This window comes from Oryctolagus cuniculus, chromosome 18, assembly GCF_051225735.1.
Source record: "Oryctolagus cuniculus isolate XC-2025 breed Fujian yellow rabbit chromosome 18, ASM5122573v1, whole genome shotgun sequence".
Taxonomy (NCBI): domain Eukaryota; kingdom Metazoa; phylum Chordata; class Mammalia; order Lagomorpha; family Leporidae; genus Oryctolagus; species Oryctolagus cuniculus.
In genome coordinates this window covers 11,284,471-11,310,476 of record NC_142884.1, presented here as the reverse complement: position 1 = coordinate 11,310,476, position 26,006 = coordinate 11,284,471, and the positions used below count along the sequence as shown (strand labels likewise).

General features: G+C 65.7%; 1 protein-coding gene across 2 annotated transcripts; it reads right to left on the bottom strand.

Annotated features, from left to right (window-relative positions):
* Nucleotides 1-621: 621 nt before the first annotated feature.
* On the bottom strand, nt 622-24,969 carry SLC8A2 (solute carrier family 8 member A2). 2 transcript variants are annotated; one of them, XM_089320172.1, is made up of 11 exons: nt 24,534-24,969; nt 19,645-20,335; nt 15,473-16,137; nt 11,395-11,817; nt 6,749-6,852; nt 6,618-6,635; nt 5,044-5,168; nt 4,704-4,803; nt 1,906-2,184; nt 1,657-1,814; nt 622-826 (listed from the first exon to the last, which is right to left on the bottom strand). In XM_089320172.1, the coding sequence occupies exons 1-11, from the start codon at nt 24,935-24,937 to the stop codon at nt 776-778; spliced, it is 3,018 nt and encodes a 1,005-aa protein (XP_089176298.1). In that variant the 5' UTR covers nt 24,938-24,969; the 3' UTR covers nt 622-775. The 2 variants fall into 2 exon arrangements, with proteins under 2 accessions (XP_089176298.1, XP_069918137.2); XM_070062036.2 differs by having other exon boundaries at nt 622-1,814; nt 24,534-24,959.
* Between the last annotated feature and the right edge of the window lie 1,037 nt (nt 24,970-26,006).

Genomic DNA, 26,006 nt, shown 5'->3' with positions numbered 1-26,006 from the left:
CCGCCACCCCCCCCCCCCCAGCCCTGCTCTCCCTGGGCTCCTCTTGCGGAAATTCACTGGCCGGCAGCAGCCTTTGCGCCCCTCCCCCACTTAGATCCCCTCCAACCTCCCTTCGCGCTCAGAATAAATTCTCTCGGCTCCTCGGCGTGACCGATACTGGTGGCTTCAAGTTCTCGCGGCTCGCCGGCCCCCACGCACTCCACGCTGCGTTCCTGCTGCTATCCGCGTGCAGGGTCCGCAAAGCGCCCGCCTCTCCCAGGGCCGCACGGGACCAGGCCGCGCCCCTCCCCTGGCGCGCACGCCGCCTCTCATTGAGTCCGACAAAGTTCCCGCTTCGCTTAGGAAACCCCAGCGACCCGAGCTGTCCGGAGCAAGCGAGCGCTCCCAGGACGCCCCGGAGGAGCCGTGAATGCGGGCCCGGTAGCTCCCGGCGGCCTGGTCAAGGCCTGGGGGCTGCGCGTTCTTGGCTCGTGCACCTCCTTGGCCGGTTGGCGGGGGCGCGGCTCGCGCGGGCTCCGGACTGGACGGAGGCGAAGCTGGCGGAAGCGGCGCGGCCCTTGGTGCGGCTGCGCGGCGGCCTCATGCACCGCTCTTCTGAACTCCACCTTCCCACGGGCAGACTGCGTTCCAGGCAGAACTTGTTTTATGGCAACTTTTACAGAAATCACAGAGACCGTGACTGATGCGGATGAGCTGGGGGAGGGGCGGTGGCGGGGCCGGGATGCGGGGGTCGATGCACACAGGGCGACAGGATGCAGGTCATGGGGTGGCAGGCTCATCCTGGGGTCCCGAGGAGCGGGCAGCACTCCCCACACCCCAAGTTGTCCTTTGGGCGGGAAACATCGACGGTAAGAAAGTGCAGGCGGCCTCCCCAGAGACAGCCTCCCCAGTTAAAAACGCCCACCCGGACCCGCGGCCGAGGCCCCTCCCGCCCCCCCGCCCCCCACCCGGCAGAGATGTGGCAGCATTTGCTGGCTTATAGCACTGGTCCTCTGGGACCCTCGGGCTCCTCTTCGAGGGTCCTGCCCGGGTTGGCTGGCACTGAGGGCAAAGAGAACCTTCTAGATTGTCGGGGGCAGAGTGGCCGCACGCGCCTGTCTGCCCTCCACTCGCGGCTGAGGGAGTCTGCTGCCTGTCCCCCACCCCGTCCCCAAGGCATGCACCCCACGCCCCTCCCCCCAGCACGCTATGTACACACGCAGGCCCCTCCCTCCACTCTCCACGGCGTGGCTGGGCCCCAGAGGTAGTGGGGGCGCTGGAATGTCAGAAGTCGCGGTTCGCCTCGCGCCTGCTCCCGCGGGGCCCCCTCCGCGCCCCACGCCCACCTGCTCCCTCCCGCGGGTCCCTGGGGCTCCGTCCGTGCACCTGCAGCGCGGGGCGGGGCGGAGCTCCCTGAGGGGCGGGGGTCCCGGGGGAGGGGCCGCCGAGGGGCCGCCGCTAGAAGCCCCGGATGTGGCAGTAGGCCTCGAGGCTGGCGAAGAGGATGTAGAGCAGCCAGAGCCCCAGGAAGAGCGCGGCGGTGGCCAGCTTGGGCCCGCGCGGGCCGCCCAGCTCGCCGCCGATGTGCGGCCGGCGCCGGTACAGCAGCACGCCGATGCCCACGAAGGCGAAGACGGTGAAGAGCGTGACGGAGAAGGCCAGCGTGCCCGTGCGCACCTCGAACGGCCGGCCCTGCACCGCCCAGTACACGGCGGCCACCGACCAGGCCACGCCCAGGCCCAGGAACACGTTCACGGCGTTGGAGCCCGTCACGTTGCCGATGGACGCGTCGGCGCACTGGTCCTGCAGCGCCGCCACCTTGCTGGCGAACGTGTCTGCGGGCAGAGACGCGCGTCGGCTCCCGCCCCGCCCCCCGCGCGCGCGAGGCCCCGCCCCGCCCCGCCCCGCCCCCGCCGGCGCGCTCACCGGGGATGGAGGTGCCCAGGGCCACGAAGACCACGGCGTTGACCGAGTCCTTGAGGCCCACGGTGCAGCCGAAGTGCGAGGCCAGGTCGCCGATGAGCGCCGTGAGCAGCCCGATGACCAGGATGCAGACGCCGAAGCAGGCCCAGCCGTGGCAGTACTCGGTGGGCGGCACGCAGGCGAACAGCACCTTCCAGAAGACCGTCAGGAAGTGCATCACGTAGTCGAAGCACGAGGGCAGCCGCTCCTCGCGGCTCCCGTCCTCCTCCTCCTCCTCGTCCCCTGTGGGCACACGAGCCCGCTGGGCACGGCCGCGCGCAGAGGCCGCCGCGCTCCTGGAACCCCGCGGCCGCAAGCAGCCCACCCCCCAGAATTCCGCGGGGCTGGGCGCGGCCGGAAGCAGCCCATCTCCCAGAACCCCACGGAGCTGGGCGTGACCGGAAGCAGCCCATCCCCGAGAATTCTGTAGGGCTGGGCACGGCCACAAGCAGCTCATCTCCCAGAATTCCGCGGAGCTGGGCATGGCCACAAGCAGCTCATCTCCCAGAATTCCGCGGAGCTGGACATGGCCACAAGCAGCTCATCTCCCAGAATTCCGCGGGGCTGGGCATGGCCACAAGCAGCTCATCTCCCAGAATTCCATGGGGCTGGGCACGGCCACAAGCAGCCCATCTCCCAGAATTCCGTGGGGCTGGGCACGGCCACAAGCAGCTCATCTCCCAGAATTCCGTGGGGCTGGACACCGCCACAAGCAGCCCATCTCCCAGAATTCCGCGGAGCTGGGCACGGCCACAAGCAGCTCATCTCCCAGAATTCCGCGGAGCTGGGTGGCGTGGCCAGAAGCAGCCCATATCCCAGAATTCTGTGGGGCTGGGTGTGGCCACGTTGCGGCCAGAAGCAACCCATCTCCCAGAACCCCACGGAGCTGGGCGTGGCCACACTGTAGCAGGAAGCAGCTCACCTCCCAGAAATCCGTGGAGCTGGGCGTGTCCATGCTGGCGGCCGGAAGCAGCCAATCTTCCACACCCCCGTGAACTGGGCGTGGCCAGAAGCCGCCACTCTCCCAGAATCCCTTGCAGCTAGGAGCGTGCACGGCCCAGGGACAGATATTTACTTTCCCCCAGTGCCTGTGGACCCAGCTAAAAATACCCAGCCTCCCAGGATCCCCGGCTGCTGGGGATTGGCCCGTGCTGAGCCAAAAATAACCCCTTTCCGCTCCGGAAACGCATGGCATGCGCTGCCCCCAGGCCTCTCGCCGCCCGGAGGCGGGACAGCGGCTAACAGGAGGTGTTTTCCCAGAATCCCTCGGGACGAGGCACGGGCGCGCGCTCAGAGGGAAACCCCCGGCGTCCCGGCATGCCTCGCGCCGCGCAGGCCCTCAGCGGAATGGCCGTTTCCCGGCCTCCCCCCGGCCTGGCCTGGCGAGACCTCGCGGCCCCTGGGTCCCTGGTGGGCGCCGGCCTGCGGGCAGCGCCCACGCTCCCCTGGGGTGGTCTCACCCTTGCGTGGCGCCCCCTGGTGTGGCCCAGTGGGACCCACAGCGGCTTTGTGATGGACAGGCCGGGGCTGGTCAGCCGCGGGGGGCGGCCGCCATGCGCCCCATGGACCCCCGCTGCCCCTTCCCCAGCTCCCTGAGCCGCTCGCGTGTTAGAGGAGGAAATGCCCGAGTGTGCAGGCCAGCGCTTAACCACGCGGTGAGCGTGGCTCAGTCCCGCGCGCTGCAGTCCAGAGCCAGGGTCTCGCTGCAGCCTCACAAGCCGCTCGCGGGGCCCCTTTTGTCTTTCTTCCCGCGTGGAATGTGGACTTGACCGCTGGAGGGGCAGCAGCCGTGTCGCAACCGTGAGGGCAAACCGTGAGGGCGGAGAAGGCGGAGGAGACATGAGGAGGACCGAGCCCCGGCACAACCCACTGTGAACTCAGTACTTGAGCAAAATCAAACCGTAGCGTGATGGGGGATTCCGTCAAGGCCGACGGCCCCTCGAGGCAGCGAGGCCCACCCGGCTCCCTACTGCTCCGCCCCGAGCCCCTGGGCGCTCCCAGAACAGAGTCCAGGGGCATCTGGGGGACCCTCCCCACCGTCCTCCCTCCAAACCCCACCCCCCCGTGACTCCCATGTGAGGATTCAGCTCAGACGTCTCCTCCAGGAAGCCCTCCCTGACTGCAGAGTGCTTCAGGCACCGGACGTGGCTCTCCCTGGGGTTACCGCCCAAGCCCTGCCCACTCTGGGTTGAGTCTCTCTGCCCCCACTGGACTGTGAGCTCCAGGAGGCCAAGCCCAGGAAGCGGCCTGGGTTCTTTCCAGACACAGCGCCTGGGCCCTCCCTGGAGAGAACCTGGGACCGTGTAAGGCCCGGAGGTGCTGCCTCCCCGCGGGGCTCGGTCTCCCCGCTCTGTACCACAAAGGCCCGGTGTCATAGTGCCTCTGGCCACAAGGGGGCAGCGCGGGCCCGTCTGAGGGCCGAGGCAGGTGGGGAGCGCCGGGTGCCCTGGGTGACTGTCTCCACGGCAACGCCGGCGGCCGGGCCCTGTCGGGGAGGCTCCGCAGCGGCACCTGCGCCCTAAGTGCCCGGGGTCGCCGCGAAGAAGCCCGGGCCGAGTCCCCGCGGCCTCCTGCTCCCTGCGCCCTGGCCCTGCGCCCGTCTCACCGGCTCCCCTGGGTGGCTCTCTCTCTGTGTCTGTCCCCTTGTCGCGTCTGCTGCCCTCCCCGCTGCCTGCCTGGGCCGCTGTGCCTCCCTCGGAGCCCCCCCCCCCCCCGTGGCTCGGGTCCTCTCTCCTCCGCGCCCCCTCCTCCCCGCCACTTACCTGCGCTCACCGTCACTGCCTCCAGGAACTGCTCCCTCCACGAGTGCGTCCCAATCACCAAGGCCAAGTTCGTCTTCTTGATGAGCTTATCCACCGTGTTCTGAGGACCAGAGGGCGGGGACCTGGGGTCACTGGCTGTGGTGGCCCCTGGGCAGCCCCATGGGGGGCACTGGGGCGGGGGGGCCCTCACCCCACGTTCAGGGGTCCTCAACCTCCCATACGCGGGCTCTGCTGGGAGAGAGGTGGTCGCTGTCCTCGGTGCTGAAGGGACCGCTTGGCTCTTGGGACCCTCTTCAGGGAGACCCCGCCCCACCCCGCCGCACCCCGGGCTGGAAGTGACCTTGAAGTCGTAGGACTCCTCGATGATGACCTCCAGCCGGCAGTTCTCCCCGAGCACGGGCTTGCCCATCTCCGCGATCCTCCGCGCCTCCTCCTCCTCAGCCGACAGCTTCCTGTCCCCATCCCCTGCGCGCGAGGGTCGGAGCTGAGGCTCCCACAGGGTGCGCCTCACCGGGCCCGCGATGCCCTCACTGCCGAGACAGCCTCTCCTCCTCCTCCAGGAAGCCCCCCTGGTGGCCCTTCCCAGTCCCGTCTGAACCCACCTCCAGGGCTGGCCTGGGGAGTTTAGCTGGTGTGTGGTGTGTGTGTCTGTCTGGGGGCCCCATGGTGGGGGCCGTGTGACCCTGGGCAGTGCCTTAGCTGCTCTGCGCCAGTCCCTACATCTCACAGGGCGACCGGGAGGGTGAGATGAGTTAATTAAGTGCTTAGAATAGTGTCTGGCACACAACGAATGTTCAGGAAGTGCACCATCGCCGTCACCGCCCTCGCGGGAGGAGGCCTGGGCTCCTGGGAGCATCCCGGAGGGGTCGCAGGTGGTGGGGAGCGAGGACGCCTGTTGTCGGCGCCACGTTTGGACTCACGCCCGCCTCCATCCCGGCTCTGAGCTCCTCTCTCCCCAAGGCATTCTGCCCTTCCACTGCAATCCCAGTACCAACCCGGATTTCAGCTGGGGCCGCAAACGTAATCCTGTGGCCACCGACCCCAAATCCCACCCCACAACTCTGGATCTGACCCCACCGCAACCAGCCCCAGCCAGATCCCGCACCCACGCTAGTTCTCCACTGACCCGAACCTCAGCCCCCGTCCCCAGCTCGCCGTCATCACTAACGAAGCGCTGGACTATGCATTAGAGCTGCCTGGAACCTGCTTCCCTTCCGCGCCCGGCAAACAGCTGGACTACATTTCCCAGCCTTCCTCGCAGCTGGGCGTGACCACGTGATTGCGCTGCGACCAATAGGATGTGAGCAGAGGTGATGGACAGGCCGGGCCCAGGAAGACCGCCCAATGCGCGGGGCCCGTTCGGCGGCGGGAAGCAGAGAGGCGGGCTCAGCGAGGCCGCAGGAGGAGTGGCCTCAGACAACTTTTCCAGAGCGGAAAAGGACGTGGATTGTGTGGCGCTGCCGGGGTTTGCGGGCCTGTTACAGGTCCAGACAGAACCCCCGACGCCAGCTTCGGGTTCCCCACTCGCTCCGACCCCGGTTCTAACCCAAGGCCCTGACCTCAGCCTCGCCTTCGTCCTACATGCGACCCCACTTATAATCCGGTTCACCGCCGACCCCCACGAGCCTGGGGCACAGCGTCCCAAACCCCAAGGCCGCCCCCCCTCCAAGTCCTAATGAACCTCAAATCTGACTCCTGCTGACCCCACCACAAACGGAGATCTCAGCCTGCGACCCCTCCGTCCCCGGCCTTGACCTTCCAGCTCCTAACCGTGACCCCCAACTCACGCTGACCGGCGCCCGCCCTCGGCGGCCCGCGTCTGCCGTTACAACTCCACGCTCTCAGACCCAGGCAAGAAGCTCTGAGCCCCGTCCCCACGGCCCCCTCCTCAAAGCCCGAGGGGCCTCCACTCACCTTGATTGAGCAGCAGAGCTGGGGAGAGACAGACAGGGAGACAGTGAGAGCACTCCCCCGCAGAGCCCAGCCCCGGGCTCCTCCCCTCTCCCAGAGCCCGCCGCCCCGGGGCGGGGGGGGGGGGTCCTCACCTGAAATCCCTCGCTTAAGCCACTGGGGCTGGCCCAGCTCGATGAAGAAATTGTCCTTTTTCTCATACTCCTCGTCATCCACAATCTTCACCTGCAGCGTCTTCCTGGGAGGGGCGGGCAGACACCCAGCGTAAGCCCCCTCCCTGGCGTCCTCCTCGCCAGTGGCCGGCCGGCCAGTTCCCCGCCCGCGTCCGCTGCCCCCGGCCCCGTGAGCTCGCTCCGTCCTCCCCAACGCAAACCTGGGCAGGCAGCGCGGGTCTCTGAAAGGGACGCACGCCATCTCGCGGGTGACACAAGATCTCCACTTCCATGTGCGACCCTCCCCCAGCCTCCAGCACCCCCCAGCCCGGCCTAGCACAGGCACCGCCTAAGCACGCCTGGCTTCCGCGTGGCTCCCATCTCGCCCTGCCAGAGGTCCTTGCTGCCTCTGAGGCTGGGTTGGCTCCTGCCTCAGGGCCTTTGCACTGGCTGTCACTCTCCCCCCTGGCTCCTCTCTCACTTCCTGTTCCAGCTTTACCTGCGCGAAGCCCCCTGCCCCTCCTTCAGCGCTCCCACCCCAGCACACCCAGCCCCTTCTGCTCTGCTTTCCCATCTCCATTCCGCCTTCCCGCAGTTTCTGGACTAGTTATTTATTGCTTGTCCTCTGCCTCCCCACTGCTAGGCTGCACCAGGCAAGTTCATTTCCATTATGTGCCTTTCCCTGACAGCCCTCCATAAATATTTTGTTAACAGAAATCCTTCAGTCCAGAACCCCACCCCCCAGCTTCCTGCCTCGCCCTGACCACATTCATCAGTTCATCAACTGCTAATTGATTTTTCTCAGCACCCCTGTTCCCATGGTAACCGGGGGGGCGGCAGGAACTGTCCCCTTCTGGCACGCAACCCACCCCGCTCCATCACAAAACGAACCACAACCCCAGTCCTCCATGCAGGACCCACGTAGTCCCCCAGGGCCTGGCCCAGCACCCAGAAACACTGACACCACCCAGCCCACGCAGGCACCCGGACGGGAGCACAGCCAGTCACGCCGCCCACACCCACGCGCCATTGCACCCGCAGCCATTCCCATGCAGTGGCAAACTCACACGGACCACATGGCTGCCTGCTAGCGCGCCACCCCCGCCACAGCACCCACCTGCACACCCGGCCTCCTTCCCTCTGCTATCTCCCAGCTCTGTGTCCCCGTCTCTCTCTCAGTCTCGCCCCTTCTCTCTGCATTTATGTTCTTTTTAAAGAATAATTTTAAATGCATTTATTTTCATTTATTTGCAAGGAGGAGAGACAGAACTTCCATCTGCCAGTTCACTCCCCCAAGTCCCCTCAATGGCTGGGGCTGGGAGGCCAACGTGGGGAGCCAGGAGCTCCATCTGTCTCCTGAGTGAGTGGCAGGTACCCAGGGTGCCAGGGAGCAGGAAGCTGGAGACGGGAGCCAGAGCTGGGTACGGAACCCAGGCTACTCCGGGGGGGCTGCGGGCGCCTTAACCTCTACACCAACGCCCGTCCCATTTGTTCTTCTGCCCCCATCTCTGTGGCTCGCAGACTGTCATTCCCAGAGACTCCAAGTAGCAGCTGACCACAGATGCCCCGGAACACACACCAGGCACAGCACACAGCGCCACCAGGGTGAGGACAGGCGCACAGACGCTCATGTGGGGACGCACGCCCACCTCCCCCGTCCTGGCTTCAGGATATTTTCAGTTTCCTGTGGGTAGAAAGAAATGGCCCCTCCCAGCCTCCCACCCCCCACTTTGGACTTGGAGCTGTCCGTGGTGCTGAAACGCCAGGCGAACGGGGTTGGGGGGTGGGGGGGGAGGGGTCTCCTGAGACCAAGCCTCCAGCTGCCAGCACCGTGACACGCTGACCTGGTGACACACACATCGCCGCCGCGCATGGCCTCGCAGACACGCTGCCATCCACTGACACGCGGTGACACGCTCAACCGGTGTCCTGGCAAGCAAGCGCTCACGGCGCCAGGACGAGGCGGAACTGGACTAGCAGGGGACAGCAAGAGAGGCTGGAGCTAGATGGGGGCGGGACTTTTCCCACACCACAGTCTTCCTCCTCCGTGCTCGCCTGGAGGCCTCCGAGCTCAGACCGGTCCCTCTGTCACCCACCTCTGCCCTTCCCCCGCCCGCGGGAGGCGTCAGGAGGCTCCGTCCTCCACGCCGGTCTCCCCAGCCTTCTGCCCCTCCACTCCCGTTCCCCTTCGTCTCTGCCGCTCTGCTGTCTCTCTCCCAGTCCCGTTTCTGTCCTGCTTTCTTCCAGCCACGCCCAGGCGTCCCCCACCCCACCCATAGCGCCTCTAAATTAGCGCCTGCCCCTCGCACAGAGGATGTGTTTCCCCAAAGGCTAATTAGTCTCCTGTTCTTTGTTTCCCGAAGCCACAGCTGGAAGCCTGCGCGGGGGCGGGGGACACCTCTGTCCCAGCCTGGGGAAGCCGTGAAGGGGAGGAGACGGCCCCTGGAGCTGCAGCAGCAGGAGGGAAGCGAGATAGATTCCAGGAGGGACCGGGGCTGGAGGAAGACCAGACTCTCCACCTCCTGGGTGTGAGCGATGGGTTTGGGATGGTTCCCAGCCCAATTTCCCAGGCAAGCGCGGAGAGCTGGCGTCCGGGGCCGGACACTGGGGACAGAGCCCCGGCCTGACAAAGACACCACCCAGGGAGAGGTCCCGGGGAAGGGGGGGGGGCGAGACAGGCAGGGGTGCAGAGACGGGGCGGGGGCGGCAGGAAGGGGGAGGCGGAGATTCCCAAAGCAGAGGCCCGAGGCCGGGAGGAGGGGCGGCAGCAGCAGCGGGCCCGGCGGGGAGGCGCGTGGGCGGCGGGAGCGGGAGGCGCGCGTGGGCGGCGGGGAGCGCTGGGGGGGAGGGGGAGCCGCCGCAGCCGCGCGGGCCGGCCAAGGGAGGCCGAGGATGGGCGCGAGGGCAGCCGGGGCCGCACGTCCGTCTGCACGCGTCTGTGCGTCCTGCCCTCCGCTCCCAGCCCGAGCCCCGGCCCTTGTGTTCCCCCCGGGGGCCCCACCGTCTCTTCCCGAAGCCTCCCAGGGCTCCCTCTGCCTCCTCCTTCTCCTCCCTCCCCCCCCTCGCACAAGCCCCGCCCACCTCTGTAGACCACCCCCCTTCTCCACAGCTCACAGCTTTGCCCTGTGCAGACTCCACCCACCGCCTTAGGCCCAGTCCCCTCTCTGGTCCCCAGTCTCCCACTTCGACGATGGCACCCTCCCCCACGTCCCCTGGGCAGCCCCTCGGGCCACTCCACCTCCACCAGCTACCAGTTAAGGCCCCAAACTCTCCTCCTAGGGCTCCTATCCCTCCTTTTCAGGTACCTTTTTCCCCAGTCCCGCCCCTCCCCTAGGCTCTGCCACGCCTCCGTCCCAGGCACCGCCCCTCAGGGCCCCCGCTTACTCCCCAAGCCCACCTCCATTGCTCTCGCAGGGTCTGCCGGGCCCCACCCTCTTCTAGGGCCCCGCCCCCTTCCCCAGCCCAGCCGCATTTCCTAGGCACGGTTTACTTTGGCCCCGCCCCCTCCAAGGTTCCGCCCTGACCTCGACCCCGCCCCCTACCCAGCCCCTAGCTCCATTCCCCAGGCCCCGCCCACTTCCAAGATATATTCTGCCCTAGCCCCACCCTCCTCCAAGGCCCCGCCCACTCTCCAGCCAAGCTCCATTTCTCAGACACCATCTGCCCTGGCCTCACCCACTCTTAAAGCTCCGCCCCTTATCCAATCATGCCCCATTTCTCAGTCTGCTCAGGCCCTGCCTCTTACAAGGCCCCACCCCTTCTCCCAGCCAAGATCCATTTCTCAAGCCCCGCCCACTCCCAGGGCTCCGCCCCCTTAGCGAAGCGCCATCTCTGGCACCATTGGCTCTGGCCCCTCCCCCTACAGGCCCTACTCCCTCCTCAGGCACCATCGGCCCTGGCCCCGCCTACTCTCAAATTCCGCCCCTTTTCCATTATGTCCCAACTCTCAGGCACGGTCTGCTCAAGCCCCGCCCTCTCCCAGGGCTCCGCCCTCTCTTAGCTAAGCTCCACCTCCGGCACCATCGTCTCTGGCCCCGCCCACTCTCAAATTCCGCCCCTTCTCCATCATGTCCCAACTCCCAGGCACGGTCTGCTCAAGCCCCGCCCTCTCCCAGGGCTCCGCCCCTTCTCCAATCATGCCCCATTTCTCAGGCAAGGTCTGCTCAGGCCCGCCCCCTTCAAAGGCCCCACCCCTTCTCCCAGTCAAGCTCCATTTCTCAGGCACCATCTGCCCTGGCCTCAACCGCCCTCAAAGCCCCGCCCCTTCTCCAACCATGCCCAATCATCAAGCTCCGCCCCTCCCAGGGCTCCTCCCCTTCTCCAATCATGCCCCAACCATCAAGCCCCGCCCCTCCCAGGGCCCCGCCCCTTCTCCAATCATGCCCCAACCATCAAGCCCCGCCCCTCCCAGGGCCCCGCCCCTTCTCCAATCATGCCCCAACCATCAAGCCCCGCCCCTTCTCCAATCATGCCCCAACCATCAAGCCCCGCCCCTCCCAGGGCTCCGCCGCTCTCAGCTGCGCTCCTTCTCCGGCGCCCTCGGTCCTGGCTCTCTCCCGAGGCCCCCGCCCTCCCGCCAGCTCTATCCCGAGGGTCTGCCCCGCCGCGGCCGTCGGTCGGGCGCTCACATGGTCTCGTCGTCGCCGAACTCCAGCTCGCCGCACGCGTCCTCGTAGTGCACGCCGCCGCCGCGCGCCGTGCCGTCCACCGTGCGGTAGGGGAGGCGCACGGTGCCGCGCGCGCCCGAGCTGCGCACGACGCGCACGTCCACGGTGCCCATGCACTCGCTCACGTGCAGCAGGCGGTCCTGGAAGGAGAAGATGCCCGCGTGGTCGTCGTCCAGGATGGTGACGGTGGCCAGCAGCGGCGCCACCAGCCGCCCCTTGGGCCGCCCGCCGCCGTCGGGCTCGAACATGCCCTGCGCGTCGCCCACGCGCAGGTTCAGCAGGCGCACGAAGAAGTGCTCGTCCTCCTCGAAGATGTCGTCGTCGATGATGCCGATGCGCAGCTCCTTCTGCGTCTCGCCCGGCTTGAACACCAGCGTGCCCTCGCTGCGCGGGAGCGGGGAGAGCGCGTCAGGCCGGCGCTTCCCGGAGGAGGCGCCGCCGCGGGAAGGGGTAGCCTGGCCTGGCTGAATGGGGGCAAGGGCGTGGGGAGGTGGGCGATGACGTCACCGCGGGCTGCGGTGGGCGCCACGGCGGGCATCTGAGCAGAAGTCTCTGGGGACCCCGCTGGGTGCCCTCGGGGAAGGGGGCTGGGTGAGGGCACGAGGCAGTGAGGCGGGGGCCAGGTAGGAGGGGATGAGTGGGTCTTCCTAGTAGGGCAGCAGCCGGTCCCTGAGCCGCCCCCCTGCCGGCACCACCATGCATGGGCGGGGCTCGTGGCCGTGGTTTGGTTCCCTGCCGTTGCTCGTCCCTTCCTAACCAAGGCTCCCTGGCTCCTGCATCCCAGGACTGCATCCCAGAGGGAGAGAGGGACCCCCGGTGCTGGCCAAGAGCTGGGCTGACCCGCCCCAGCCCAGCACGGCCCCGCCCCGCAGCAGGCGTGGCATCCATTCCGCAGCCCACCTGCTTGTCTGTAAAACGGGCCCCCTAACAGCGCCCACCCTCTACGGGCACCGTGCAGACTGGGCGCACCGGAAGCACCCAGCATGTTAGCTGGTGACGTCACCAAGTTGGCGGGGAGATGGAATTCAAGGAGAGTTGGTGCGAACCGTTTCCGGAAGCCCATGCAGTCTTTTTGTAAAGACGCATTTCTGTAAAGTCCTCATAGGGGAACCTTGGAAGTCGCAGGACGCTAACGGATGGCCGACTGCGGGGGTTTTAGCCCCAGCGTTTCCAGGCCACTACACCGAAGGTGTAGCGCCATCAGTCCCGGGGGGCGGCGGAACCGGGCGTCACCTGCCCGGGCGAGCAGCGGCCGCCGTGTGCCTCCTGGGGGGGACTTCGGCCTGAGTGCGCACGTTGCAAAACCCTGTCACCTCCCTCAGTGGCCGGGCCACGAAAGCCACGGGGAAGGCTGAGAGCGAGCGAGGGCCACGCTGGGGACGCTAGGGAGGCAGGACAGCCAGTGCGTGGTGTGCGTGGTGCGCGGGCTGCGGGAATGGGGACGGCTCGCCCTGGGAGATGTCACCGGGTCTGCTGAGGCATGTGACCCGCCCTGCGGCCGAGGGGCTGTGGCTCAGGCCAGCCTGCCCCGTTGTTAGTGCACACCACCCAGCGGGGGTGAGGGTGAACAGGACCCCCCTCCCCCACTGCCGCGGTGAGCAGTGCTGGCGGGAGGGGGGGCATTGCTGCTCCTCTGTGGCTGCTAGACTGCTCTCGAGCAGCGCACAACCTCCCCAGCTGTAGGTGGCAGCCCTGCCTGCCCAGACTGCCAAGGCAGGCGAGTGCCTGGGGAGCAAGGCTGAGGGCTGTGCTTGGACTGGGACCCGGTCTCGGGCTTACACGGCCTTGATAGGCAGTGCCAAGCCTTGAGTGTCAATGGACTCTGGACCACGTGATGACAGAGATCTTACGGGTCTTGTTTACTGTTCTGTGTTCACCCTCCAAAATAAAAGCCTCTGGCGCACAGCAGGTCCCGGGCAGGAGCTGTGTGTGGGTCTGCTAGAATGGCAAGGAGAGAGACCGAGGCACCGAGACACAGTAGCAGCAAAGGGCGGCTCGCTTTACAGGAACCAAAGACCCGGGCGCGTTCCGGCCCTCGTCTCGCTCTCCCTGGTTTATTCTCCTGCACGGCGCTCATCACCACTTCCTGCTTTAGAAGCTATGGTGCAGCAGGTGCAGCCGAGCCTGCAAGGCCGACACCCCAGATCAGAGCGCGGGTTCGAGTCCCGGCGGCTCCGCTCACATCCGGCTTCCTGCTAATGCACCTGCGAAAGCCCAAGAACTTGGGCCCTTGCACACATGCGTGGGAGACCCAGAAAGAGTTCCTGGCTCCTAGCTCCAGCCTGGCGCAGGGCTGGCTTTTGGGGAGTGAAATCAACAGGTGGAAGATCTCTCTCTCTCTCTCTCTTGCTCTCTAGCTCTGTCACTCTGCCTTTCAAATAAACAAGTGGTCTAAAATAATAAAACATGTAGCAGTTTTGATCCTTTTTGTAACTTTGAGAGCAGGGGCGTACCCTGGGGCATACAACAGGTACTCAGTAACCACTGTCTGGGGGCATACAGCAGGTGCTCAGTAACCACCATTCCTCTAGTAATGGCGGCGGCGGCGGCGGCGGTGGTGGTGGGTGATTCCCCAGGGAGCAGTGCACGTCCCAGCGCCGCAGTAACTAAACGAGCGTGGCATCAGCACAGAGCCACAGGCGGAGGGCGCGGGAGAGCAGCCCAGAGGCCGGAGGCTTGTCTGTCTCGTTTGTCGTGGGCCTCGGGTGCTTGGGCCGGTGCCTGGCACAGGGGCTGTCCCCCACCAAGCACAGGGCCGAGCGGAGTTCTGAAGCTGAGCTGAGACGCTACGGGTGTTGGAGGAAACCCTCAGGTGGGTGGCTGCGCCTGCCCTGGCTGTCTACCTGGACACACCTCCAGCCCTGCTGCGGGCACAGGGCACTGAGCTCTTCCTAAGGCCAAGGGCGGCCTGGACCGCCAGGTGACAGAGCACACGCTGAAGCCACAGCAGCTAGGACGGTATGGTTGGTTCTTCTTCTTCTTTTTTAAAGATTAATTTATTTGAAAGGCAGAGTTAGAGAGACAGGTCTTCTATCCACTGGTTCACTCCCAAATTGGCCGCAATGGCTGGAGCTGCGCCGATCCAAAGTCAGGAGCCAGGAGCTTCTTCCAGGTCTCCCACGCGGGCGCAGGGGCCCAAGCACTTGGGCCATCTTCCACTGCTTTCCCAAGCCACAGCAGAGAGCTGGATCGCAAGTGGAGCAGCCGGGACTCGAACCAGCACCCAAATGGGATGCTGACACTGCAGGTGGCGGCTTTACCCGCTATGCCACAGCGCCGGCCCCAACAGCATGGTTTGGACACAAGCAAGGAACAGCATGAGCAAATCTGGTTTACAGTGGGTGCTCAATAAATATTCTTAATATGAGTATGTGGGTGGTGGAAGTTATTGGTGATGAGAAATACAGTGAAACTAGTAATTAAAAAAGCATGGGTGGGCACCCTGCATTGTGGAGTACTGGATTAAGCCAGCATCCCGTGGGCACCGGTTTGCCTCCTGGCTGCTCCACTTCCGATCCAGCTCCCTGCTTATGGCCTGGGAAGGCAGCAGCAGATGGCCCAGGTGCTTGGGCCCCTGCACCTGCGTGGGAGACCTGGATGGAGTTCCTGGCTTCTGTCTGACCCAGCCCTGGCCACTGTGGTCATTTGGGGAGTGAACCAGGGGATGAACGGCCTCTCTCTCCCTCCCCGCCCCCCCTCTGACTCTGCTTTTCAAATAAACAAATCTCAAAACTCAAACACAAACACAAACACCAGCCCAGCCTGGCTCTGGAGGAAGGCTGCGGGGGAGAAGTGGAGAGGCACAGCGCGGTGTTGCTCGCCAGCGGGGACCGGGTCTGCAATCAGGGCCCGGCCAGGCTCTGGGGCGAGACCAGGGACCAAATCCTGCCTGTGGGAAGGGCGGCAGGGGCCGTGCCCGCGCCAACTCGCGGCCTGGGGCGGTGACCCGCACCCGGCCCTCCGCAGGGGCGCGCGGACAGCCCAGCTGCCGGTCTGTGCCGGGCGCCTGGACGCGGGCGCGCGCGCCGCGAGCACCCACCTGTACTCGTAGTCGGAGCCCGCCTTGGCCGAGCCGTCCTCCGTGCGGTAGTCCACGTAGAAGGTGCTGTTGCCCTCGCCGCCCTGGCACGCCACGGACAGCAGCACCGAGCCACAGTTCTCCAGGCAGTGGTAGAGGCTGGGCTCGAAGAAGATGCGGCTGGCGCCGTCGTCCTCGTCCTCGGCCGCGCCCTCGGCCGGCGCCGCCCTGCGCGAGGCGTCGGCCGCGTGGCGCCGCAGCACGTTGCCCGCGCCGGTCATCAGCCGCGTGGCCTGGATGCGGTAGAAGGCGCGGCTCTTCTGCTGGTGCAGCAGCGCGTAGTAGTTGGCGATGCCCACCAGCTGCTCCAGCTCCTTGTCCGGGTGCTTCTGCTTCAGGTCCTTGAGGATCTGGATGACCTCGCGGCGGCTGGCGTCCAGCTCCCGCGCCTCGGCCGGGCCCGCGCCCGCGCCGCCCAGCTCGCCCGGCGCCTCGGCGCCCACGAACGTGCCGTCCAGCTCGATGCTCTTGGGCGGGTCGCCCTCGGCGCCGATGATGATGCCGCTGCGCGGGTCGGTGCGGTAGCGCTTGTACACGTACTTGTAGAAGAGCAGCCGCTTGTCGGCCATCCAGGCGAACACCACGCACACCGGGAAGAAGACCAGGGTCAGCAGCGCCTCCCACACCTGCGGGCGGCGCGCGTCAGCACGGCCGCGCCGCCAGGGGGCGCCCGCCCGCCCTGCGGGCCCCTCCCGCCTCTGCCCCTCGCGTGCTTCTGTGGGGGCATCTCTGCGTCTTCCCGTCTCTCTCTCTCTCCCCCCGTCCGCCCATCCGTCCTATCATCTGCCACTCACCATCTGCCCACTGCATTAATCGTCTGTCGCCCTCCCACCGATTTTCTGTTCTGTCCCTTGTCTCTGCCTCTTCTCATCCACCCACCCACCTGCCTGCCCGTCCACCCACCCACCCATCCGTCTATCCAGCTGCCCACCTGCCCTCCTTCTATCCATCCATCCACCCACCTGCCCTCCTTCTATCCATCCACCCCCCCACCTGCTCACCTGTCCACCCACCCACCTGCCCACCTGTCCATCCACCCACCTGCTCACCTGTCCACCCACCCACCTGCCCACCTGTCCATCCACCCCCCCACCTGCTCACCTGTCCACCCACCCACCTGCCCACCTGTCCATCCACCCACCTGCTCACCTGTCCACCCCCCCACCTGCCCACCTGTCCATCCACCCCCCCACCTGCTCACCTGTCCATCCACCCACCTGCTCACCTGTCCATCCACCCACCTGCCCGCCTGTCCATCCACCCACCCACCTGCCCGCCTGTCCACCCACCCATCCACCCACCTGCCCGCCTGTCTACCCACCCACTTGCCCGCCTGTCCATCCACACACCCACCCCCCACCTGCCCGCCTGTCCCCCCGCCTGTCTGCCTGTCCCCCTGCCCGCCTGTCCCCCTGTCCCCTGCCCGCCCACCTGTCCCCCCGCCTGCCCGCCTGTCTCCCCGCCCGCCTGCTGTATGGGCCACCCACTCCCTCTCCTTTCCCCATCTCTCCATCACTTCCTCTGTCCCTTTGGTTTTGTGTCCATCTCTGCCTCTCCCCATCACTGTGTGTGTCTGTTTCCTGATTGGCTCATTCCGTCATTTTAAAATCTTTCTTGTTGCCTCAGTTTCCCTATCTCTGCGACTTTACTTTTCATAGATACCCATCTCTCTCTCTCCTAAGGTTCTTATCTATTTATTTTTGACAGGTGGAAAGACAGAGACAGAGATGAGTGAGACCGCCCATCTACAAGTTCACTTCCCGAATGCTCCTGACAGCCGAGGCTGGGTCAGGCTGAAGCCAGGAGCCCAGTCCAGGTCTGGGGGGGGGAGGGCAGGGCCCGAGCACTTGGGCCACACTGCTGCCTCCCGGAGCCTGCGTTTGGGAGCAGAGCCCAGACGGGAACTCCGGCACTCTGATCCACAACACGGTGTCTTAACAGGTGCATTGACTGGTCTCCTGCCCCTGTGGAAAGTCGCAGACTCCCAGCCTCACTGATGAGTCCCCGTACACCGAAACGCAGCAGTTCTGGGCCCACAGCCTGGCCGGGATGCCCCGCCCCAGGCCCTGGTCACTGCTCACTGATGGCTCAGAGGCCGCCAGCCCCGGCCCCAACGAGACAGGTTTGTGAACAGCGGCACGGGCTGCGTAAGGTGCACCGTGGGTGGGCTGCCAGGTCTCTGGGGGGCAGCTGGAACCCCTGCGGCGGGGCTGGGCACTCCATGACCGCACCTGGCTGCCATCATCATCAGGGAGGGGACTCCTGGGACAGCCCCTCCTGGCCCAGAGCCGCCTGGGGCCTCCCTGACCTCACAGTGTGCCACTGCTGGTCCTGTCCTGCAACCTGTTTGCGGCCCCTGGGACCCGGGCCTTGGCAGCATCTCCTGCCCGCTGCACTAGTCCTGCGTGGCCTGCACCAGCACCGCGCCTTCTGGCCTACAGGGTCTCTAAGCCACGTCTTTCTCCCAAACCCAGCCTGCTCCAGCAGTCACGCTGGAATTCCAGACTGTTCTGGAAATTTCTCTGTACAGTTTGGAATCTGTATGGCTCTGACGTTTTAGGAGGCCAGTGGCACCGGCCAGGTCACGGTGCTGTTCAGCGATGACCACATGTGGATACCGAGGCCCAGACAAGGCAAGCAGCTTGCCCAAGGCCACGCCGCGAAGGAGCAGAAGCGGGATCTGAACCCAGGCCCCTGGCTTGGGGGGCCCATGAAGAAGCCCCCGAGGGAGAAGACCTCCCTTCTGCCACCCGAGCATTTCCCAGGGGCAGAGTGAGGGCAGGAGACAGCACGTGTTACGACGAGGGACCGCTGGATATGGAGCTCAAGAACCCCTGGCCGGGTCCGACTCCCTGGAAAGCGAGTGCCCAGAGAGGGTCTGGGCTCTGCCTGTGGTCACACAGCAATGGAGAGAAAATCAGAGGCAGCCAGCTCCTGCCCTGCCCACACTGCCCCTGCCTTTACCTCATGTATCCCATAATGGGCTCCAGTGAGTGACTCCTGGAGTGGACCCCCCACCAGGTGCCTTCTCTCCCCCAGAGCAGTGGGGTCTCACACCCTCCTCTGCTCTCATGCCCCCCTCCCTGCCACGATGCAGCATTCTGTACTTTTCCCTGTGGCTGCCAGGAAACTCGCACTAGTCGGGGGTCAGCCACTCCTGGTCTCATCACTGCCTTCCCTGTCTCCCCTCTCCTGGTTGGGGCTTCTCGCCCCTTGGTTCTGCTGTTCCGCATCATCAGGGCACCTGTCTCATCTCTACCTTTGCCACCAGCTGGCGAAATCCGGCAGTGGGGCAGGCAGTGAGTGAGCCCAGGGCCGCCGTGGATAAATTATTCCTATGTGTGAACGCGCGAGGGCCGGCCCACTGATAAATTATGCAAATGTAGGCGGGAGGCAAGGAATCGTGGGGGAATGAATTATGCAAATGTTGGCGGGAGGCACGGAATCGTGAGGGAATAAATTATGCAAATGTTGAGCGGCTGGGAGAAGCAACGCAGGGCAGCCCCTGGGCTCACGCTTGTGCCCGTGTCGGGCTACGCGGGAGCGTAAGTTACACTGAAGCCGCGTAAACCATCCCAACACCAGAAACCAGCCATGAATAATGGATGGGTTACGCAGACCGTGGGAGCGTATCTGGCAACAGACGCGGAGCCAAGTTCTGCAGATACGGGCACGTGGCTACACGAGCCCTCGGATGGATGACGCGCAGCGGGCCGAGCTGCCCCCACCCGTGAGCACTGTCAGAACACATCAGGCTGGAAGATGTGAGTGTGTTGTGCACAGTGCAAAGGGGGCAGGGGGGTGGGGGAAGGAGCAGGTGCACATACCTGGCCCCTCGTCACACAGATCAGACAGTGCCCGAGGGAGAGTTTACGGGAGCCTGAGACACAGCTTTGTAACACCAGCGGGACTCCAGGCCTGCCTCGCCCGCTCTGGCTCAATCTCCCTGTGCAGTGTGTGACCCAGGCAACTGTACCTGGTGGCCCCCTCTGAACGTAAGCAAGCAAGCATGCAGCTCAGCAAGGACCTGGATCTGCACTGCCTGCTAACAGCCACGCCCTCTGGATTCTGCAGACACGCACGTGCCCCGAGGGAGTGTGTGTGTGTGGGGGCAGGGGGCAGTCCCAGCTCACCTGGACCACCCCCGGCGAGAAGACGGCGAGGATGAGGTACAGCCAGACGTAGGCAAAGATGCTCCAGGAGGCGGTGACGAAGAAGACGCGCAGGTGCTTAATCTTGCGGCTCTCGCCGGCCGGGATGACGTAGATGCACACGGCGATGACCACGAACATGTTGAAGGCGGCGCTGCCCACGATGGTGCCGGGGCCCAGCTCGCCGGCCTGGAAATTGTGCCCGCACACCTCGATGACGGAGAGCAGGATCTCGGGCGCCGAGGAGCCCAGGGCCATGAGCGTCAGGTTGGACACGGTCTCGTTCCAGATGCGCACGGTGCCCACGCTGGTTTCACCGTTGGCCTTGGTGATGGTGATCTCTTTCTCCTTGGATGTGATGACCTCGATGGATGCCATGAAGCGGTCGGCGATGATGGACACGCCCAGGAACATGTAGACCATGGCTACGAAGTAGACCACAGCCCGAGCCGCCTTGTCGCCCAGCGACGGGTCATCAGGCTCCCACACGGGCAGCAGCACCCCCGGCTGGCAGCGGTTGGAGCCTTGGCAGCCCTCGGAGCTGCTGTCGCTGTCATTGGCTGGTGGAGGCGGCAGGGAGGGCGTGGGGGTGGCAGCCCCCCAGCATGGGGGGGCCCCCAGGAGGAGCGCGACCCCCACCAGGGCCAGGGGAGCCATGGGGGGTGGCAGGGTCCTGTGGGGGTGGAGGGGGAGATCTGGGTGAGGAAACCAAAAGTCAAGGCTTAGTGGGGGTGGGGGAGCTGGGCTGAGGGGAGCTGAGGACAAATCCAGGGAGGATGGGATGGGCGGGAGGGAGACAGAGCCCCGGGGACAGAGAGAAGGACACAGACAGACAGGGCCCCCACCTGAGCCAAGTGCTGCGGAGATTGGCCGCCGAGCCCCAGGCAGCCTGCAGACCAGAAGCTCTGCTCCCAGCCCTGCGCCTGGAGAAGCAGCCCAGGGTGTCTGCCCAGAGGCCCCGACGGGGTAGCCACGGAAATGGACAGCTACGTCAAGTGTGGAGTACTCTACAGCACTGAAAATGGACATGCCTGGCACAGAGGGCAAGTCGGGGAGCTGAGGCCCGAGACTCCTCAGGGCTCTGGTGGTTCCCCACTGGGCCCTCGGGAGGCTCTGCACAGGATTTAGGTTCTGATGGGTGCTGGGGATTTGTCTCTGGGGTCTGGGGAGGAGCTGCTGGAGGGTCTTACCGCTTCCCTCCCCTGTGATGGAGCAGGTGCCAACCTCAGTGCCCCTGGGTCTCTGATCTGGGCTCCCCCAACTCTCAGTCACCCTGTGCCCCAGCAGCTGTGACACGTGATGCCTGGGCCAGGTTTTCTGTTCCTTTTGTGGGTGTGGGGGTCTCTACTGTTTCCTCTCCCTGCTCTGGATCCTGGGTGGGAGTGGCTGTGGAGTGCTGTGTCTTGTCCATGTTCCCTTTAAAAATGCAAAGCAGGAGCCAGCACTGTGGCACAGTGGGGCGGGTTAAAGCCCTGGCCTAAAGCACCGCCATCCCATATGGGCGCTGGTTCGAGTCCCGGCTGCTCCACTTGCGATCCAGCTCTCTGCTGTGGCCTGGGAAAGAGTAGAAGATGGCCCAGGTCCTTGGGCCCCTGCACCTGCACGGGAGACCCGGAGGAGGCTCCTGGCTCCTGGCTCCTGACTTTGGACCAACTCAGCTTCGGCTGTTGTGGCCAATTGGGGAGTGGACCAGCAGATGGAAGACCCCCCCCCCCCCGTCTGTCTCTACTTCTCTCTGTAACTCTTTCAAATAAATAAAAATAAATCTTTAAAAAAATGCAATGCAGGGGGCAGGTATTCTAGCATAACCAGTTAAGCTGCCTGCAGGGCCGGCATCCCATCTGAGTCCTGGCTGCTCCACTTCCCATCCAGCTCCCTGCTGTAGCCTGGGAAAGCAGCAGAAGGCGGCCAAGTTCTTGGGCCCCAGCACTCACGTGGGAGACCCAGAGGAAGCTCCTGGCTCCTGGCTTTGGCCCTGCCCAGCCCTGGCTGTTGTGGCCATTTGAGGAGTGAACCAGCAGATGGAAGACACCTCCCCCCTCTCTCTCTCTAACTCTGCATCTCAAATAAAGAAAATAAACCTTAAAAATAAATGCAAATCGGCTCAGCCTCCCCGGCCCAGGCTCTGCCTGGCTGCCATCTCACTCCAAGCCGTCTCCACAGCCACAAAGCCCCTGCCCCCTCAGCCTCCCCAGTCCCTCTCCGGCCTCGCGTGCCAGCCTCTGCCCCTCGCCTGGTCTGCTGCAGCCACTCTGTCCTCCTCCTTGTTCCTCAGACACCAGGCAAGGTTCCGCCTCAGGGCTTTTGCACCTGCTGCCCCATCCCCTGGTCTTGTTTCCCTGACTACCACATTTGAGACAAGGATGTGAGGACCAAGGCTCAGAGAGCTGAAACAATCGGCCCCAAGGGACCAGCGTCCACTGTGTGGCCCCACAGAGCTCCTCTGCTCTGTCCTTGCATCGCCGTGGTAACCCCGCCACCTGTTTACAGTCAACCAGCCGACCAGGGTGGGGTTCTCGGAGCCTCCACCCCCCAGCACCCCTCTCTGCAACTTCCACGTCTGTCTTGCAAAGTTAGTCCTTCTGGGAGTCTAACCCACGGCCTGCCCCCGCTCACACCCACACCCCCACGGGCTGGGAGTCGGCGCCTCTCGGGAGGCAGGCTGGATGTTGGCAGAAGTTCTAGAAAGAGCGGGAGTGCGGTGCGTGTTGGTGTTTTGAGTGTGTGTGCAGGCGCTCCGCTGGTGGGGGGGGGGCGAGCGGGGTGATTCTTAAAGGGCCACTGCACCGTCAGCCCCCCCGCCCCCGCAGGGCCCCTAATGATATATCTAATTAGCAGCCCCCTAATTACCAACGACGCAGGCATAATTACAAACCCGCTGGGATCCAAAGCCAGGACTCTCCCCCACTCCTTCCAGGCTTTGGGCAAAGCAGGGGGCACTTGGCAGTCAGGAATTCACGAAAAGCGGGGGAGTCACGGGGGTCTGCAGCACAGCTCGGGGCTCAGTGCCCGGGGCCCCGCCGCCCAGCTCAGGCCCTTCCCTGCACCGCCTGGGCTGCTCTCTCCGGCCTTGACGGGGGAGGCTCGGAGGCTCGGGGAAGCACGGGATAAATATTTGTGCAACAGAAGACAGAGGTCTGTGTCCTGTGGCTGGGGCGGCCCCGCCCCCGGCCCCCGGCCCCCCGCAGTGAGGAAACCTAATCTGGGTTTAGATGCAGGGGCGGAGGGATCAGGTTTGTGCAGGGTGGGAGAGGGGTGGGCAGATGGCAGGCACCAGCCAAGTCCCAGCCAGGTGGCCACATCACCCAGAGCCGTCTCTCTCCGGCCCCTTGTGGGCCAGCGTCCAGCTGGGTCTGTGGTGTGCGCCCCGGTTCTACCCCGTGCCTCTGGGGGCCTTGATATCCTCCTCTGAAGGGTCCCACCCGACAGTGCCAGATGGGACCCCCCCATCTCTCACTCGGATGCCCGGGTGGGGGAGGGGGTGGGGGGCAGGTGTGAGCCAAGCCCATGCACCCTGCCCCCATCCCCACGCATGCACAGAGCTTCCTGGTTCTGGGCTGTGATGCACCAGTGGGTAAACTGAGGCCCAGAGTGGGGACAGGGTCGGGCTGGGTCACGAAGCCAGGGGCAGGGCAGAGATGGGAAGTCATTGCGGGGCTCCTAACCTGGTCCTCTAAGACTGCTGGGGTGCCTCAGGACAGACCCTACCCCTGGACTCAGAGGGCCTTCTCGGAGCCCCAGGGGGCAGGCAGGGCAAGCCCCGGAGCTCCATGCTCTGAGGGAGGCAGGTCCGAGGCAACCATGCCATGAGGGGTGGAAAGGGGGATGCGGGAGGACTGGCTGGCCTGACCCGGCACCCAGGGCTGTGCCTGGTCTAGGGAGGTGCTCAGGAGCCGTCTCAAGAACAAATGAGGCAACAACCAGGCTGACAGCAAGACGTGTGGAAGTCAGACCGCAGCAAGGACTGGCCCAGCTCTTTGGACAGGGATGGGGGCACTCGACTGAAGACAGGACTGGGCCAATTCCACTACCTAGGCTCCAGGTTAGGCTGCGAGGAGGACCGTCCGCCCAGTGCCAGCGACAGAGCAGGGGAGAAGAGAGCCCTCGGGGCTCCAGGGAGAGGGGGCGGGTGCCAGCTGGCAGGGCAGAGGGGGCTTGGCTGAGGAAGGGATGGGAGTTTGGACATCAGGCCTTGGGGGGGTGGGGAGCACCTGCAGGTGTCCCTCTGCCGGGGGCGGAGACAAAGGTGTGTAGGAGGAGTTAACCCGCTCTGGGAAGAGGAAGAGGGAGCCGAGGCAGGGATACCCAGAGACAGAGATGGAGCCGAGCGAGATGGGAAAACAGTAGATCTGGAGAGAGTGGGGACAGACGGACATAGGCACGGGACAGCCCAGACGGCAGGGAGAGAAGCAGGGATGGCGCAAGACGAGGAGCGTGGGGACAGGGCGCCCGGCGGTCGGAGACCACAACCAGGCACGGAGAGGCAGGGAGAGACGGGGATCCGGGGACAGGGGCCGGACAGAGACCAGACCCGGACACAGGCAGGCGGGGGCGGAGGCGGAGGCGGAGGTGGCGGCGGCGGCAGCGGCGAGCTCGGGCCGCCCCACCGGGTGGGGGCAGGGAGTTCTCCCCCCTCGGCGCAGCGCGGGGAAGCAGCCCCAGGCCAGCTCCGGCGGGGAGGGGGGATCGCCGGAGGGGCTGCTGGCGCCCCCGCCCACAGAAGGGCCCTGGCATTCGCGCTCCGGCTGGGCAGTCCCTCACCCTCCAAACCCAAGCCCACGGAAAGCGGCTCCTGGATCCTCCAGCCGCCCCCTCCCCACCCCGCACCTGGGCAGCACCAAGCTCCCACGCCCACCGCTGGGGTCGCCTACCTGCGGCTGCAGCCTGGAGCGGGTCCCCCCAGCCCTGGGCTGGCAGCGGTGGGCGACTCCGCCCGAGGAGGGAGAGACAGGGAGAGAGGGGAGCCGGAGACTGCGAGGAGCGCCGGGAGCAGGGGAGGGAGAGGGGAGCGAGGGAGGAGAGCGGGAGGGGAGGGCCCCGGGGAGGGGGTCGGCGAGGGAGGAGGAGGGGGCGGGGAGCGGGCGGGCGGGAGGGCGGAGCCGCGCGGGGAGGCGGTGCGCGGGCGGCGCGGGCGGGAGGCGGGGAGGGAGGCACGCGGGGCCGAGGCCGCTGAGCCTCCGACCCGGGCTCCGGGTTCAGCACCAGGGGCCGGGGACAGCGGCGGGGGCGAGCGCGCCGGCGCGCGCTTCACCGGTATCCCCAGCCCCGCGCGCATAGGCGCGCGCACCTCTCCAAACCATACAAGGACCAGACGAGCCACACAGCCACAAATAGTTCCGGGCTCCCAGGACGGGGCGGGGGAGGGCGGGCAAGAATGCCTGACCCGAGCCAGATCCAAATTCACACGCTGCGCTCGCACGAGCAACCTCGCGGAGGCCCCAAACAACCACAAAGGCACCCATTAATAATAGTAACAAGAGCTGCCATTCAGGCGGCGACCGCCACGTGGCAGGCACTGTCACAACATTTTTTTTAATAAGCGCCTGACACATGTAGACACAGTCAACCCTCCTGCCAGCCCTGGGGAGTAGAGGCTACCCTTAGCTCCATTTTTACCGAGAAACAGAGGCACCGGGTGGAGGGGGCGGGCGAAGTGCTGTCCCAGGGTCCGCACCCCTACTCGGGGCACCACTCGGTGCCCCAGGCTGGGGACTGGCAGGGACAGGAAGCAGCCTGCAAAGGTCCAGGCCGGTCCTGCGGTCACACTCAGGGGCCCTGAAGCAGACATGCGCACACACACCTGCTGGCTTCTCCAGGGCACCCCTCACTCCCCCCCTCCCCCCAGGGACGGGAGTGTGAGCCCAGCCCACGCAGCCCGGCAGGTGGGGGCGGCAGGTGGGAGGAGACCCTGCTCCTGCCCACTGCCGGCCCTGGCTGGGCGCCCTCGGGCCTGCTGCCAGGGCAGGGAGAAGATCCAGCTCCCTGTAGCCTCCCCCGCCTGGGCCTGGCTCCTTGGGACGGGATGGGGACAGGTGGCCGAGAGCTGGTGGGCTCCTAGCTCCCCGGACTGGGGCGAGAGGGGCCAGGTGACTGTGGCCCCGCCCTGCCCCAGCCCGGACCCAGCTGCTCCCAATTCCAAAGAAGGGAGCACAGTGGGAGGCGGCTCCTGGGCTCCCCCAGCCCCTGGTGGGACCTTGGCGGCCTCCAGCAGGGAACAGCCTGGGCTCCATCTGTGCACTGGTGGCCTTGGTGGGATGTGAGGCAGTGGCTCCTGGCTGGGGTCTAACCTCGGCACAGGGCCCACACACAGCAACTGTCGGGGTCCCACCCCAGCATCACTGATA